General features: G+C 53.2%; 1 protein-coding gene across 1 annotated transcript; it reads right to left on the bottom strand.

The window, feature by feature from the left end:
• Nucleotides 1-8,254: 8,254 nt before the first annotated feature.
• LOC120973941 (cytochrome c oxidase subunit 3) lies at nt 8,255-9,115 on the bottom strand. The gene is given in 3 exon segments (XM_040400265.3): nt 8,255-8,819; nt 8,821-8,902; nt 8,905-9,115. Coding segments are annotated over 3 exon segments (792 nt in total). The 3' UTR covers nt 8,255-8,320.
• Between the last annotated feature and the right edge of the window lie 9,089 nt (nt 9,116-18,204).

The raw sequence follows: 18,204 nt of genomic DNA, 5'->3' as shown, positions 1-18,204 counted from the left end.
ACATAACTAGAAGAATTGTGAGAAATAAGTTAATTTATCAAGTTGAGGCATTTCGATTTGGATTTCAAATAAGAAAAAAAAGGATTTTGTGAAATTTAGGAGTCGTTCGAAAGCATCAAGAGGGAAGAACTCAAATAGAAAGGTAGGCAAAGTTGGCACCCAACCTAATTCCCCTCCCAGTTGTACCCTTATGGCGGGGAAACGACGCCTATGGGATCACTGGAATCCCTTCTACGGTTGGCGGTCGCGGGGCTGTGAGAAGAGCAGGTTTAGGAGCTAGCACAAAGATCGTTTACCCAGGTTCGGGCCGCGAGGATGCGTAATACCCTAGTCCTGCTTTGGTGTGTCTTTCAGAGTGTTCTTGAGCTCTCGAACTTGCTACGGTGGCTGCGTAGTTCCAAAGAGCCGAATACCTCTCCAGTATGCCTCGGGCCTCCTTTTATAGTCGAAAAAGGGGTTGCCACAGTGGCACACAGGAGGTGGAAAGGTGTACAGTGCGCGAGCTTATCGCCCGGCATTACGGGACAAAGCATATTAAATGCGCTACTTAGGTGTCCATTAGCTTTATCGGGGACGGGAACGAGGCCCGTCCCGTCCGTCGCCGCTCCGCCTCGCTTCGACACGCGCCCAGGCTAGTGATGTGTGCAGCGCCATGTAGGCAGGCAGGCTGCTGAGGTGGCGCGGTGGCAGGGCCTTCACGAAGATCTGCATGCCACCACGCCGGTGCTTGCTGAGTTGGTCTGGAAGCCGCATGTTGCCATGCAGGTGCCTGCCCAGCTGGTTGGGCTGGCAGCTGCATGCGAACGGCGGCGGAGTCTTGGTTGATGTGGGCCTGGCTGTGGACCCGCAGGCGTTCTCGGCAAGGGTCTTGCCGGGGCCCCGACAAGGGTCTTGCCGCGGTAGCATGGTTGTCCCCGGCAAGGATCTCGCCGGGGGTCTTGTGGATCTCCTTGGCAAGGATCTTTGCCGAGGATCGTCGTCTTCTAGTCCTCATCTGATCCTGTGTGCTTATGATCTTGACAAAGATCTGCATGCCACCACGGAGGTGCCTCCCGAGCCCTGGTTCCAATGTAGTTGTTGATGGCATTTGGAACCCTTGGGCTCAAGGATGGCTCGCTCTGCTGGCGTTGGGCAAGTTGCCCCGGCAAAGCTCTTGCCGGGGCCGCGGAGGTCGTCCCGGCAAGGGTCTTGCCGGGGGGTCCACCTCGCCCCTTTGCTCTCTGTGTTTCTGATCTTGGCGTTGCCTTGTTCGTCCTGTGCTTCGGTTTTCCTCCGACCTCCCTCCTCTGCCCTGCTAAGTGTGGCCGCGGCGCGCGGCTCTGAGTGCCCATGCACAAGTAAAGGGGTCAAAAGAAGAGCCCCTAATTTTGTACACCGACAGGAGCCCCCGGGTCTGGGCCACACATAAGCGCGACGCGTTGTTGGGCCAGGCCCAGAACGGTGCGCGGGCAGGTGGGGCGGATTTTTACCGCGGTAACTTTTCGTCCGCTGCGCTTCCCCACGACCCACGTTGAACGCGCGACGTGGAGGGTCGTGCGTGATGTGGGGGTCATGCATGGGGTGGTCTCCGCACGCATGCGTCACATCGCAGTTAATGGGAAAAGAGGCGGCCCGCGCCTTCCCCGTAAAAAGGAATAACCGCGGGTGCGCTGCTGATTTACCCCCTGCGCCTTCTCCAATCTTGGAACCGCCGTCCCCTTCTTCCTCCCTCTCAAGCTTTTTCCCCCTCTCGCCACCGCCGCGCCTTTGTCCTCCTCAACCGCCATGGCGCCCAAAACCAGCAGAGGCAAGTACGGCGGCCAAGGATGACGGGGAGAAGGAGCCGCCGGAGAGCGAGTTGGCAGTGCGGCGGACGCGGCACGCCTATTTTCCGTCGACGGTCGATGCGGTCGAACTCCGAGACTACTTCAAACACCTGTGGGGGTGTAAGACGGGGGGCGAGACGACGGGGCATCCGGCCACGCGCGTCATCCCCGCCGCTTTCGCCGAAGCCGGCCCAAATCGGTACCCATTCTTTGTCGATTACTTCTCCTGCGGCCTCTGTCCCCCTTCTCTGATTTCTTCAATGACGGCATGCACACCTACGGCTTCCACCTTCTGGATTTTACTCCAAATTCCATGGCGTGCATGGCTCTTTTTGCGCACCTCTGCGAGGGTTTCGCCGGGGTGCATCCCAACACGGTTCTCTTCCACCACTACTTCTTCCCTCGGATCCAAAAGGGGGGTGCCATTTCCGGTTGCGTCGCCTGGATCCCAAGGTCCAAGGGGACATAACTGGAGGGCGCTCAGAAGGAGAGGTGGGAGGAGTGGCGGGGCCGGCGGTGCTGGATTGAGGAAGATGATCCACAAGATTTTTGCCAGGTTCACCAGGTGCTGCCGGTTCATCGAAATGACTGGAGCAATGTCCTGCCCTCGACGCGAAGCTCACAGTTGCCACCACCAGGATTCTCCGCCTCACCGAGGCCGGGATCACCCTTGAGATGAACGGGCGGATTTCATCCGCTGCCGAATCGCTCCGGTGCAAAACAAGGGGAGGCCGGTCTGGCTCTTTATGAACGCGGCCGACATCATGAGGCTTCGACCCGGCCTTGACCACAACTTCACGGTGATGGGGCACACCCACTTCTGCTAGCGGCTCTTCCAGATCGACGTGAACTGGGACGGCAAGGTCGAGCGGTCCGGCAAGGCTGCCAAAACTGGCAAGGTCACCAAGGGGCCCTTGTTCGGGTTGCTGGCGGGGGTGGTCCCGCTGAGCAATAACTCGCGCCGAAACGACATCATTGCCATGATGCCGGAGTTCAACGCGCCTGGCCTCGCCTCAACTTGGGCCGAGCCGCCGGAGGATCAAGTGCAGGAGTTTTTTGATACCTTGGAGGAGAAGTACGTCAGCGCTGAGCCGCGGCTCGTCCAGGACACCACCCAGGCGGAGCTGGACTACATCGCCGCCAGGGCGGTGGAGGCGGAGCTCGCCAGGGAGGCCGGGAGCGCGGGCAGCATGGAGGACAAGGCCGCGGCAGAGGCGGAGGAAAAGGAGCTCGCCCAGTGGGCGGAGGCCGCTGGGGAGGCCAGCAGTGCTGGCACTGGGGCCCCTCTCATTGAAGATGTGGTCGACGAGCTGTCGGAGGAGGAGGTCGAGACCGTCGACCCCCCGGCAACAGGGAGAGGGCGAGTCCTGCGGCGGGCCAGCTCTGGCGAGCCGCTGCAAACCCAGGGGGCATCCGTGCGCCAGACGACGGCCGCAGCGGTGAGGAAAGTGGTGAAAGCCGCGGTGGCGAAGAAGGCAACTGCCTCTGCTTCGTCCAGGCGTCCACGGACCCCATCTGCTTCCCCTCCTCCCGCAGATGACGACGTGGAGGACGAGTAAGTATCTTGTTCCCTTTTTATTGCCATCTCTGCCTTCTCAAACCGTGCCGCTTATCTGGATTTGTTTCTTTCATTGCAGGGACGCGGAGACACTGGCCCAGAGGGTGAAGAGGGCCAGGGCTTCGGCGAGCGGCCAGCCCCCGGCAGGTACTTCTGGTACACCGCTGGTGGTGTTGAGCAGCCCGGACAGCAGCCCCCGGCGCAGCCCCCAGCGTAAGCTCATCACTCACCCCTCGTCGACGTGTGTCGGGGGTACGATCCTTTGGCGCTGACCTTGCCGTGGTTGCAGGAGGAGGGCAGCAGGAGGAGGAGCCACCAAGGGCTACCCCCAACACGCCGCCCCCATCGACCACGCCGCCCCGAGGGGCGTCCCCGGCAAGGGCGCCAGGCACCGAGCCCCTGCACATGGAGGAGGAGGAGGAGGCAAACTCAGGCGCTGGTGGCTTCACCTCAGCGCCAGATGTTGCCGGGGAGGGGACCTCTTCTTCCCAGCCCGGCACGGGTAAGTCACTCGCTTTCCGTCCCTGTTCTTTTTCTGTTCTTTCTAAATCTTGGTCCCGGCTTCGCCTCATCCCCTTCTCGGTATCCAGATCCTCCCTCGGCGGACCGGGAAGACATAGACACCGTCATCGAGGACGTCGCCAAAGATGCCGCGGCGGAGGCCGAGAAGATCGCCACCGAGGAAGCCGCTAAGGATGCTGCTGAGGGCGCCGCCAAGGGGTCCGCCGAGGAACCCGGCAAGGCTGCCGCCGAGGAAGCCGACAAGGGGCCTGCCGGGGAGGCCGGCAAAGCCACTGTCGAGGAGGAGGTGGTTGACGACCAACCCTCCTCCTCCGCTGCCTCTGGCTCTGGCAGGTATCTGAAGGTGAGTGATGACCTGTTCGTCCACCTCCCAGGGACGGCGAGCACCGGGGCGCCCATCGAGGGGGAGGTGTTTGACGACGAAGTGCTCGCCGCCGCCGGGCTTGAGGTTGTTGACGAGCCGAGCGCTGGTGGCGGCGGTTCCCAAGAAGAGCGGCTCCTCCGGGCCATGAGTGCCAACTTCCAGAAGCTCCAGGCGCTTCGCCGTGCCCGCCTGGACAAGGCCAAGTCCAGGATGGCGGTGGTGGACAAGGCGGAGGCGGACCTCGAGGGGCGTGTCACCAAGGCACAGGCTTGGTTCTGCCAGGCCCACAAGGACCTGAAGGCCGCCCAAGACGCGCTGGCTGAGCGCGACCTGGCGCTCGTCATGAAGCAGGCCGACATCGAGAAGGCCCAGGAACTGGCGAAGCAGGAGGCCGCTCTGGCCAAGGCCGCTCGGCACCAGCAGCAGGCTGCGCTAAACTCCCAGGAGGAGGACCTTGCCGCGCGCGAGGAGAGGCTCGCCGCAACGCTCCGTGGCAAGGACGAGGAGGTGGAGAAGTTTGTTGTGCAGCGGACCCAGGAGCTGGAGCAGAGGCACAAGGAGGCACTCGATGCCCAGGCTCTGGCTCACACCGGCAAGGTAAAGAGCTGGAGGTGGAGCGGGACGGGCTGAAGGATCAGGCCCTGAAGCTGGCCAAAGAGAAGGACACGCTGAACGGTGCCCTGGTGGAGGCGCAGGGCATAGTCCTCGGCAAGGTTGAGCAGCTCTCCAAGGCCAACAACTCCAAAAAAGATCTGAAGCTGAAGCTGGAGGGTCTTGAAAGGATGCTCTCGGAGGCCAAGGCCCGGGAGGGGACCCTAGCCAAGGATCTGGAGGCCGAGAAGCAGCTGCGGAAGAACGAAGCCGCCAACCACAAGGATTTTGTGGATGGCGAGAACCGCTGGATCGCCCGCCTCAAAGATGTCGCCGGCAGGATCACCATGCAGCTGGCCACCATGGGGATGCCAAATGTGAAGTACACCCCGGAGCGCAATGCGAGCCCCAACGCCAAGCTGACCCTGTTCTTCGAGGGTGTTCTCGGAGCCCTGGAGCATTTCCGCTCCACCAGGGCGACTTTCCTGGCCAATGAGGCCCGGAGGCTTCGCCGGGGTGCCATGACCAAGGTTCTCACCAAGGTGGCGTACTGGAATCCCAACCTCGACTTCGATGCTGCGTATCGAGCCCGTCATCAGCCACATCGATGGAGTCCAGAGGGTAGAGGGCCAGTGCCGGGACTAGGCACCCTGTTTCTTATCGCTGCTGCAAGTTCATTACCAAGACTATTTTTATCTCTAGTTAGAACTGCGGCAACAAGTGACGTAATATAACTCTGCGGTAGTTTTAAATTGACGCATATTATTTTCCCGTTCAATCTCTCTCTATATGTCCACCCTATGTTTCCTTGGGTAGGCTGGCCGGCGCGTAAACCCAAGCCGCGACGCCTCGAGGACAGATCCTCGATAGCCGGCCGGGTGTGCTTGCTGCCAGGCAGACCACCTTACCACTCTCAACGCGGCCGCTCGAACTGTCGAGCTTGACTCGAGTCAGAATCGAGAGTGTTGCCAATTGCGGAATGCTACCGTGCCATTCTCGACGCGGCCGCTTAAGCTGTTGAGCGGACTCGAAATAGAGGAAGGGCGTTGCCAATAGCGGAATGGCCCCATTGCGTGCAGGTTTTCCATACAAAGGATGAGATCTCCGAGGGGAATAACCTTATATAAAAAGGAAATATTTAAAGTTCGGCATGACTTAGCTTTCCTGTCGCCGCACTGGCGCCCTTCGCGCTTGCAGGCGGCGCCGTTCTCTTGGCCGTCTTCTTCTTTAGAAGCCATGGCCACGAGGAACTGCTAAGCTGGCTACTAAACCAGATTATCACAACCGCGCCCCCTACCTGGCGCGCCAAAGATGTTAGGGAAACGACACCTATGGGATCACTGGAATCCCTTCTACGGTTGGCATGCGCGGGGTTGTGAGAAGAGCAGGTTTAGGAGCTAGCACAAAGATCGTTTACCCAGGTTCGGGCCGCGAGGATGCGTAATACCCTAGTCCTGCTTTGGTGTGTCTTTCAGAGTGTTCTTGAGCTCTCGAACTAGCTACGGTGGCTGCGTAGTTCCAAAGAGCCGAATCCCTCTCCAGTCTGCCTCGGGCCTCCTTTTATAGTCGAAAAAGGGGTTGCCATAGTGGCAAGCGTATTAAATGTGCTACTTAGGTGTCCATTAGCTTTATCGGGGATGGGAACGAGGCCCGTCCCGTCCGTCGCCGCTCCGCCTCGCTTCGACATGCACCCAGGCCAGCGATGTGTGCAGCGCCATGTAGGCAGGCAGGATACTGAGGTGGTGCGGTGGCAGGGCGTTCACAAAGATCTGCATGCCACCACGCGGGTGCTTGCTGAGTTGGTCTGGAAGCCGCATGTTGCCACGCAGGTGCCTGCCCACCTGGTTGGGCTGGCAGCTGTATGCGAATGGCGATGGAGTCTTGGTTGATGCGGGCCTGGCTGTGGACCCGCAGGCGTCCTCGGCAAGGTTCTTGCCAGGGCCCCGGCAAGGGTCTTTCCGCGGTAGCATGGTTGTCCCCGGCAAGGATCTCGCCGGGGGTCTTGTGGATCTCCTTGGCAAGGATCTTTGCTGAGGATCGTCGTCATGTAGTCCTCATCTGATCCTCTGTACTTATGATCTTGACAAAGATCTGCATGCCACCACGGAGGTGCCTCCCGAGCCCTGGTTCCAATGTAGTTGTTGACGATGTTTGGAACCCTTGGGCTCAAGGGTGGCTCGCTCTGCTGGCGTTTGGCAAGTTGCCCCGGCAAAGCTCTTGCCGGGGCCGCGGAGGTCGTCCCGGCAAGGGTCTTGCCGGGGGTCCACCTCGCGCCCTTTGCTCTTTGTGTTTCTGATCTTGGTGTTGCCTTGTTCGTCCTATGCTTCAGTTTTCCTCCAACCCCCTCCTCTGCCCTGCTAAGTGTGGCTGCGGCATGCGGCTCTGACTGCCCGTGCACAAGTAAAGGGGTCAAAAGGAGAGCCCCTACTTTTGTACACCGACACCTTGTGCATCCCCTTCGTAAACGATTTCCACTGGATCTGGAGATTCCCCGGGCCCCCCCGAATCGTCATCTTCGGACCCGAATCATCATCCCAGCTTTTACGCTTCCTCGAAGTAGACGGGCCTGCCTCGTTCACCCCATCATTTTATTTTTTGCTTTCAGGAGATCCCGTGGAATGAGCCTCCTGCTCTTCCGCAGGCGCATCGGGGTCGGGAGTATCTGGTCCACTGAGCTCGGCGCGGCGAAACCGCCTCGCCAGATTGGTGGCTATTGCGACGAATTTGCTTTCGTCCCCGGCTTCCGTATAATCTGAGAAGATTTGTTGAAGAGTATCTCCTCCCTCACTATTCCACAATATATGATTTTCAGTTAACGATCGCGCAGATTCACCGTCCTCTAATGGAAGAGGAGTGCCTACTTCGTGAAATATTCTTTCAACCTTGGAAGTCAACTCCGCAATAATGTCTTCGGGATGGGCGGCGTGCGCCATTTCCTGCTGGAGGTCTGGTAGTCCGCCAACAGGAGGTTGGTCTATGGGAAAGTCACCCTCGTTAGGAGCATTGGTCATGACGAGAACATTGAGATCCGCGACATTCTCATTCCCAAGATGAAAGGCTATTCCTTGAACTCCGAATAAGACAACAAATGCCATTATTAGTACTGGCAACGCAAGACCAAACGATGGTATAGCAATGAACAAAAGAATGACACTTGGAAACATGGTCCGAATAATTTCGATAGTAGTTCCATGAACAATCCTTTGTGGGATTGGATTGGTTTGCTTGTTGAAATGCCATAAAGCGTGAACCAACATCCATGATACGAAAAACAAAATAAGAATGAGGAAGAAAAAGATATCGTGATGAAAAATGCTCATGGGGGAGACTCATTTTAGGACCGCTATTTCCTGCACATCGCCTGTGCTTTTAGTGGTTTTCCGCTCATTAAACCACAGTGCCAGGGCGATCCAATTACCCGGAGAAGTTCTCTTTGTCTTCGAGCTTTTATTCCCCAATCCACTTATTCGTTCCCTTCTTTCATATACCTCCCCGCCAATATATAGAGACAAATGGGAATAATTGAACCACGTCTACAAAATGCCAGTACCATGCAGCTGCTTCAAAGCCAACGTGATGCTTCTTGGTCAGATGACCAAGATATTGGCGAATACCACATATGATCAAGAAAAGAGTACCTATAATCACATGAAAACCATGAAATCCAGTTGCTAAGAAAAAGGTAGAACCATAAATACTATCCGACATAGTGGAGGGTGCTTAGTAATATTCCATTCCTTGAAAGCCAGTGGATACTAGAGCCAGTGAAATGGTTGCTACTAAAGCGTAAACTGCTCATTTTTCCTTCCCCGCGAGTATAGCATGATGAGCCCAAGTTACGGCAGCTCCGGATGAAGGGAGAATAGGGGTATTAAGAAGATGGATTTCCCAAGGATCTAAAACCCCAATCCCTTTTAGGGGCCAAATACCTCTGATCTCTACCGTAGGTACCAAAGAAGAATGAGAAGAAGCCCAAAAAAGCGAAAAGGAACATAACCTCCGAGACTATGAAGAGAATAGAACCATATTGAGGTCCTAATTCTACAACTTTTGTATGATGCCTTCCAACGTGGATTCACGTAGAACATCCCGCCACCATACGAACATGGTATAAAGGAGAAATATTAGGCCCAAACTGAGAAGTGTTTCACCCCCTTGAAATGAGTGCATGTACATCACACCTCCTACGGTGGTTGCCAAAGCTCCGAGTGAACCCGAAATAGGCCATGGACTTGGATCTACCAAATGATAAGAATGCCTCTGATATTCAATCATAAACCACTTTGCCCCGGTTGTATGTAAACCCCCTTCACCCCCATCCCCTAAAGTGGTAAAGAAGGAGGCTCTTTTTGTCTCATTAGGACAAAAAAATAGGAAGGGATAGTTCTTTCATTGCATTGATAGAAGTGAGACTATCAAAATATCTCTCTATTATTTAGAGAAAAGAGTTGGCGTGGGTTCTACCAACAAAACGAAGAAGTTTTTGATTGGTGTTTATCATTCGTAACCCTCTCCGTATTAGTAAGAAAAACACACCCAGACTCTGACTTCAATGGTGGGAACAACCTCAGCACTCCGGCGTGAACATGAACAATAATTCTATGCAAAATTTAATGTATGATAGTGGTCGATCCCTCGGGAGTGACATTCGTTACTTTGGATTTTGTTCACGCGGTGATCTTCTCTCTTTCCAAGAGTACTACCCTTTACATAGTCTATGTCTGGGGAGACAGGTGTGGTAGAGAGGTCTCCCACTTTGATTCATGTCCCGTTAGCATCTCCAATCCGAGAGTTGGGATGACTCCGTTAGTTTCGGTCGGGAGCCGAACGGTAATGGACCTACAACCCCTAGCTGCAGAGCTAACCTTTGTTCTATTGGTTTGGTGGTTGCTACCAAGACGATTTCTTTATGCCCATCAAAGAACCTCAAGATGCTAATCCACGAAAAATGATACGAGAAATGCGAAAGAAATCAACTACGGAACGAGGGCGACCCGTGAAAATACCTCGGTTTCTTACTCGCGCCATTGAACTCTTTCTTGGCAACTTGGACAACTTATAACGATGTTTGTCCCGCATATCAGACGGAAGATCGGGTTACAAAATTCGAAAGCTTTCGTCTCAATTCATATTTAGCCGCGAGCAATCTACGTTTGTGATCTTGTATATTTCGTCGCTTCTCCGGCATCTTACTTAGTTCCCCCCCTCATCTTTTAGCAAAAAGCCGCTCTACAGTAGTAAAGTCTCATCTTTTGTATTGGCCGAAGTGACAATAGTCACATTGAACCCTTAAATATGCTCGAAGATCTCGAAATGATCTTCCAGTTCCGGGGAGAATTCGCAAAACTCCGTTTCCATAACGAATTTGATGGAGTTTTCCCATATTTCGGCCGGAGAATCCAACATAGACATTACTGTAAAGATTCTGACCAAAAAATGGTACATTCCATGCCCTCGGAGAACGCTTTGTCGTGCAAAGTGACTGACATATCCAGTGTCTTTTTCGGACCCCAAGAATGGATTGGATCGAAACGACTTTCCTGCTTGAAAATAGGGGCCCCTTTGTGTCTGTATGAATCTCTGACCGCACAAAATCTCCATAGCCAATTTTCCAAATTGGATTCTGAAATCAGAGGCAGCTTTTGGTACTAATCTTATTTGAAACAATCCAGGAACTTCCATAACATTGGCGTGATTCAGTTTGAGCAGCAGACCCTGACGTAATACATCTTCGTAATGAAAATGGAGTGGAAACATCATGGCTTTTCCGCTTTTTTAAGAATGAGCACTGTGAACTATCCGCTTCAAAAAGGATAGTTGATCGAACCGAAACCAATGGCAAGTACGAGTTATTAAGCGCCGAATCAAAAAAAGTGTACTTCCTTTACTCTTGATGTAGGATTTACCTATTAATATGAAGTTCACTCTTCTGCTGACTTGAGTCCAGAAGGGAAGCGACTGATTTCCAATTCTTCTTTGCTAGCACTTGACTCCTGTGGAATTCCATTAACAAGCTTAAAAGAAAGCCTTTTATTTGGTTTTTAAGATACTAGTTATTTATAGGTTAAGTTCGATATTTCACTCCGTGGGCCGGCTAATTAATTCAAGTAATTCCTGGAGGGGAATCAATCGAAGAGATTGCCTGCCCATGCTACAATTCCTTACTCAAAAGGACTAGAGTGCTAAGCTGCCTTCCCGGCACCACCACTATAATGAATGGCTCAAACAAATAGGAGATGAGAATATAATTGATCCTTTCTAGAATAGAATATAAACAGAAGCTTGTTCTGCCCATCTATCTAGAGAATGAAAAGGAACTAATGCCACTGATAGGAAATACATAGACCGTACGCCCACTTACCACTCTACCACTTCAATTCAATGACGGACTTCACCGATACCGATACCAAACCTAGCTTGAGAGAGATCGACCATAGGCATGTGGTGAACGATACCGAGAGAAAGAGCACTGAAATGAACCATATCGAGCACTACGAAGATATGACCAGAGGCATAAACGTGGAGGGGGCCACCGCACATGACTAACAATTGTTGGTGTGTGTTCTAGGCGCCCCCTCCCCACATATATATAGGTGGGAGGGGGAGGGGAGCAGCCTTGGGGCACCCCAAGTAGGAGGAATCCTACTTGGGGGCCTAGTCCAATTCGCCCCCTTCCATATTTTCGGAGAGGGAAAAGGGAAGAGGAAGGGGAGAAGGAAAGGGGGGGTGTCGGTGTCAAAACAGGCGGATCTCGGGTAGGGGGTCCCAAACTGTGCGTCTAAGGTCGATGGTAATAGGAGACGGGGGACACAATGTTTACCCATGTTCGGGCCCTCTCTATGGAGGTAATACCCTACTTCCTGCTTGATTGATCTTGATGAATATTAGTATTACAAGAGTTGATCTTCCACGAGATCGTAATGGCTAAAACCCTAGAAGTCTAGCCTGTATGACTATGATTATGAGTCTTTTTCTCTACAGACCTAGCCCTTCGGTTTATATAGACACCGGAGGGATCTAGGGTTACATAAGGTCAGTTACAGAGAAAGGAATCTTCATATTCTGTCGCCAAGCTTGCCTTCCACGCCAAGGAGAGTGCCATCCGGACACGGGTAGAGTCTTCGGTCTTTGTATCTTCACAGCCCATCAGTCCGGCCCGTGGCTAACAGGCCGGACGCCCGAGGACTCCCTCACTAGCCCCCGAACCAGACTTCAATGACGAGGTGTCCAGCGTGCAGATTGTCTTCGGCATTGCAAGGTGCGTTCCTCCTCTGATGACTTCAAAGTGATGTATTCGGCCTTCCATTTAACGTCGTACCCCTCGGCTTCTGTGTATCAACAACTTCAGCTTCCACGTGTCAAGCGAATGCGAGAGGTCAGGTTATTTTTGCAGATAGCACCCCGGCCGGGCGAGGAAGAGTGTCTATTTAAAGAGATTGGATCTTAGATCCATTCGGCACCACGCGGAAAAATCCTCAGAGATTGCTAGGAAAGACCACTCCAACATGGCTAACCCTCCCAGCTCCTCCTCTCGTCCCCGCGGCCCAGAAAAAGGCGAGTGGGAGAGGTGCTCCGTATCCCATGGTCAGCTGGAGAGGCTGCAAACATAGGGATTTCTTCCTCCTGCGGATTTGGTCCTGTTCGAGCAGGATTTACCTTCTTGAATGGCGGTGCTCAGGCTGAAAATTTCCCCAATCCATCCAGGGGGGAACGAGTGTGCTTCGTCCCTTATCTGCTAAGAGGTGTCGGATTTCCAATTCATCCATTCCTCCGAGGGCTTCTGGAGTACTATGGCCTCCAACTGCACAACTTTACCCCGGCCTCCATCCTGCATATCGCGGGTTACGTCGCCCTTTGCGAGCTATTCCTGGGCTGTGAGGCCCATTTTGAATTGTGGAGAAATTTATTCTGTGTCGTCCCGCGCAACCACGAGGGATCAATATTTGAAGTGGGCGGAGCCGAAATATGGCGCATCGCCGAGACCGGATACCTATCCGGCACACCAAAGAAGGCATCCGAAGAGTGGCCGTCCGAGTGGTTCTATATTGAGGACGTCGCACTTCCAGACCCAGTTCGGAGGGGTCTTCCCGAGTTCACAAGCGTTCCTTTGTAGAAACGCCACAGCTGGCGCCCTCGGAGCCTCGAGGAGGAAGATAGTGCTGAAGTTCGTCAACTCATGAGCAAGATAAGGACGCTCGCTAAGTCCGGCTTATCAATAGTCGAAGTAATGGCGACTTCCATAGTACGGGGGTTCAGCCACTCCAATACAGAGGGCTTCCCATGTGGCACTACAATGGGGAGGATGACGCCTCCCGCTGCGGCAGGAAGGGTCCGGACACCCCCGCCGCTCTGGCCAGAATATTGGCTGAACTGTTCGAAGGGGAGGAAGAGGAATTTCTCCGTATCAAGCGCAGAGATGGATTTTCCATGTACAGTCCTCCTAGCTGGGTAAGTCCCAACTCCTCAGCTCTATGCACTCCACTCCCTGAGCTACTTTCAATGAATATTAATCCGCCCATTTATAACAGCACTGGCGAAAGATTTCCGAAGGGCTTCACAGCCCCGCCCCACAGCCCAAGGGCCACAATCGGGACCTTGACCCCGGATTTCGTGGTGCTCGAGGACGGGATGTTTTACCAGGCGAGTTATGACGGCACAAAAGTGGCCATCATCGCCGATTATCCCGGTCTTCTCCCTGCTTCACACGTAAGTAATCAGGAGACATCTCATCCGAAAGAGTTCTCTCATTCTACCTCACCCACCGCACCGTCCTGTGCTCAAAAGGGGAGGCATACGGCGCGCCATGCTGCCCCAGGGGCATCTCCAAAGAGAGCGGTCCCCACGCCGGGCAAGCCTTCGAAGAGGAAGGCAAACGAAGATACGGCCGAGCCTTCATCGAAGAGGTATCGATTTGCAAATATGTTCTTCAGCAGTCGCATCCAATTTTGACTTCTATGTTTGTCCTGTATCAGGAAGAGAGTGTGCCGCACTATGTCCGGGGGTCCGGCCGGTCATACTCCCCACAGCCGGGATCCAGATCCTGCCGTAAAGACGGGGGCTGATACGGGGGTGACGCCGGATTGTCCTCCAGCCGAGAATTCGGATGATGTATCCGTCACCAACTCGGAAGTGGAGAGCGCCATGAATCATCAGCGCCGAAGGGCCGTTTTACGAGACCCCAGCTTTTCAGAAGAGGCGTTTAATGCCTTCAGCTCAGCTGATGCATACATCCGAGCTGCTCGAGATGGGCTTAACAGAGCCACGAATCAACATTTAAAAGATGTGCAGGTAAGTTTAGTTTGTCCGAATATGATAACCATATGCCAGTAGCCCCCGAGACTTGAAGCAGTTGGTACAAGTGATTTAAGGATCGTTGTATAACCAGGTTCTTACGGAGAAGAACGACCTGCTAGCCCAGAGCTAGAAAAGTGTCGGTCATAGCTAACTGTTGTTGCCGCCGAACTGGAAAAAACCAAGAAGGCGGCACCTGGTAATGTTTCTGTCCATCGAGAAAACATAACTGGATACCGGCAATGCTAACGCTGTTGCTCAACTTATGGCAGGATCGTCAGATCAACTGAAAGCCGCCCAAACGGAAGAACAAGAAGCCAAAAGACTACTGGATGTGGGCGAACGTGTGCTGACACGAGTCAGAGATGAGAAAAACAAGCTGCAGGATGCCCAGACCCAGCTGGGCGAAGAACTGAAAGATGTACAGGCCCACCTGGCTGATTCCGTGAAGGAAAATAAGAGGCTGCGAGGAGGCATATTCAGTATGTGGTCGAACTTACCTTCGAATAATTCGGAGATAAAAGGGGCTGACAGAGTTATGTCTGCAGGTATGCTGACCGGTCGTCCCGAAGAGGAGATGTCCGGATTCTCGGGCGATCTGCTATAAGAGCTGTCGCACATGCACGAGCAGGCTCAGCAGGCGATGCGAAGTGTTGCCAAGGCCTTGTGGCCATCTGCCTCCCCTCCAGGAAAGATGGAGGAGGTCATAGAGCTTTTCAAGGGAGCGCGGTGGCGCTTTCGATTGTGGAAGATATCGGCCTGCCGGGAAGGTGCACGAGAAGCCTGGGCCATGCTGAAAACGCGGTACGCCAAGCTTGATCTGAATCATATGGCTCGGGTCGGACCTCTAGGGTCAGATGGGAAAGAAGTTCCTGTTAATTTGGTATATGACCAAGTAAAAGTAGCCGCCAAGTATTCCTAGCAGGATTGTAAGTTAGATAGCCTGCTGGACGGGATAGAGGAGGAAATTTTTTAGTCCAAGTGACTATGTACTTTCCTTCTAGCTGAATTGTAAAACGATTGTCATGGCAGACCTTTTCGCTTTGACCTCTGGACCGGAAGGTGCAGAGTGTTTCCGAATACCAGAGCGGTAAAATAGACCGGGGTATGCGTGGAAACCAGGCGTAGGGGTCATAGTTGCTTGAACAGACAAGTTGTATTCGGCTAGTTATGTTATATAACATTATGATTGTAAGAAACATCTTCTAGAGAGAATAGTTCCATTAAGGGTTCCTTTCCCTGGGTGTGCATGCGTAAAAATGCATGTCCAAACTGTGACTGGAACAATCGCAGTATAAGTAACATCTGGGGGTTCACAATGGGGTGAATGCAAAAACATCTTTAATCCACTGACCAAATATTCCCTTAAGAACGCTAGCTTTCGGCTTCACCCAGTCTGAGGTACACATCCGGATGACCCGGCAGTAACAATCGCAGAGGTGCTCCCTTTATGCCCTAGCCGAACCAACGGGAACGTAGGGCATAAGCACAGGAGCCAGGAAATCCAGCTTGGCCAAAACTTAAGTCATGTCGATGCATATAATGGTGAAGAAAAGGTACATATGGGGAAAACGCGCATATGTGATGAGCTTGATGCTCGAAAAATAACATTAACAAGCTTCTGTCAAAGAAGCCCCCAGGTATAATGGACGTACATATTTGAGTATGTGTATGTCACAGGTGCACGGTTGAGCCGCACGAAAAGTTTTAAGGCTAAAAAAAAGGAAAAAGCGAAAAGAGAGGAAAAAGCAATGGGAACAATAGGGAGAAGGAGACGAACAAAGAGTTCGACGCTAGGCATAGAATCTTCGGAGTCTGGCCGCGTTCCAAGGGTTCGGCTCTAGGCGATTGTCTGACGCATCACGCAGGCGGTACGCTCCTCCAGTGAGAACTTCGTCAATGATGAAGGGACCCTCCCATTTGGGCTTGAGTTTGTCCTTTTTCTTCTCTGGCAAGCGTAGAGCGAGTTCGCCAACATTATAAGTCTTGGCCCGTACTTCTCTGCTTTGATATCTGCGGACCTGTTGTTGATAAAATGCGGAACGGGCTTTTGCAACGTCGCGCTCCTCCTCCAGGGCGTCTAGGCTGTCCTGCCGATCAAGCTCGGCCTCTCTCTCTTCGTACATGCGCACTCGAGGTGAGTCATGAATAATGTCGCAGGGTAGCACAGCCTCTGCGCCGTACACCATGAAGAAAGGTGTGTATCCGGTAGTGCGATTGGGCGTGGTCCGCAGCCCCCAGAGTACAGAGTCGAGCTCCTCAACCCAGTGCTTGTCTAATTCCTTCAAAGACCGCACCAGCCTAGGTTTGATGCCACTCATAATAAGACCATTGGCCCGTTCGACTTGACCGTTTGTTTGCGGGTGATAGACGGAGGCGTAATTGAGCTTAATGCCTAGATTGGCGCACCAATTTTTTACCTCATCGGCTGTGAAGTTGGAGCCGTTATCGGTGATGATGCTGTGTGGAACACCATAACGGTGTACAACGTCGGATATAAAGTCTATCACTGGTCCGGCTTCGGCCGTTTTAACTGGTTGGACTCTATCCACTTAGTGAATTTATCCACCATGACCAGCAGATATTTTTTCTTATGGCTTCCTCCTTTAAGGGGTCCGACCATATCAAGCCCCCAGACCGCAAAAGGCCAAGTGATGGGGATTGTTTGTAGAGCGGTGGGTGGCATATGGCTCTGGTTGGCGAAAAGCTAGCATCCGACGCAATGTTGTACAAGGTCCTGTGCGTCTGCTCGGGCCGTCGGCCAATAAAAACCTATACGGAAGGCCTTGCTAACAAGGGCCCGAGCTGCAATGTGGTGACCGCCGAGACCGGCATGAATTTCAGCCAAGAGCTGCCGCCCCTCCTCCTCGGAGATACATCTTTGAAGGACTCCGGTAGTGCTTTTCTTGTAGAGCTCTCCGCCGTGAACCTTGTAGGCCTTCGAACGCCAGACAATGCGCCGGGCCCCAATCTGATCCTCAGGGAGTTCTTTCCTATTAAGGTAGGCCAAGAAGGGTTCGGTCCATGGGGCAATGACTGCCATAATGAGATGGGCCGACGGTGTTATTTCGGTGGCTTAGCCCCCGATGATATCGGTGTGTTCGGAATCTGGGGTTGTGTTCGAATCCGGGGTGGTGTTGCCGCTCTCCCCTTGCCACACCACAGATGGCTTAAAAAGCCTTTCCAGAAATATGTTAGGTGGGACAGGGTCGCGCTTGGCACCGACGCGAGCAAGGACGTTCGCCGCTTGATTACTTTCTCGAGCCACGTGATGAAACTCGAGCCCCTCGAACCGAGCCGACATTTTCAGGATGGCGTTGCGATAAGCCGCCATCTTCGGATCTTTGGCGTCAAAATCTCCATTATTTGATATATTGTGAGGTTTGAGTCCCCGCGCACTTCCAGGCGTTCTATGCCCATGGAGACGGCCATCCGAAGACCATGCAATAAGGCCTCGTATTCGACTGCGTTGTTGGAGTCTGTGTATAATATTTGGAGTACGTACTGGACTACGTCTCCAGTGGGGGACGTTAAAACGACGCCCGCTCCTAATCTTGCCAGCATTTTGGAGCCATCGAAATACATAACCCAGTTGGAATATGTGCCGTACTCTTTAGGGAGTTCGGCCTCTGTCCATTCGGTGACGAAGTCTGCCAGTACATGGGATTTAATGGCCCGACGCGGTTTGTATGTTATGTCGAATGGAAGGAGCTCAATGTCCCATTTGGCAATCCGGCCCGTAGCATCGCGGTTGTTTATTATATCATTGAGTGGTACTTCGGAAGCCACCGTGATCGAACACTCTTGGAAGTAGTGTCGTAGCTTCCGGGATGCCATGAAGACCGTGTATGCTATTTTTGGATAATGGGGGTACAGGGATTTGCATGGTGTGAGGACAGTGGATATGTAATATACTGGCTTCTGAAGCGGGAATTTGTGTCCGTCATGTTCTTGTTCTACGACGAGCACGGCGCTTACGACCTGGTGTGTTGCCAATATGTATAATAACATGGGTTCGCCGACGTTCGGCGTGGCCAGGATTGGGTTGCTTGCTAAAAGGGCCTTTATTTCTT

The sequence above is a fragment of the Aegilops tauschii genome, chromosome 3 (assembly GCF_002575655.3).
Source record: "Aegilops tauschii subsp. strangulata cultivar AL8/78 chromosome 3, Aet v6.0, whole genome shotgun sequence".
In the NCBI taxonomy this organism is placed as follows: Eukaryota; Viridiplantae; Streptophyta; class Magnoliopsida; order Poales; family Poaceae; genus Aegilops; species Aegilops tauschii.
This window is presented reverse-complemented; position numbering and strand designations above follow the sequence as displayed.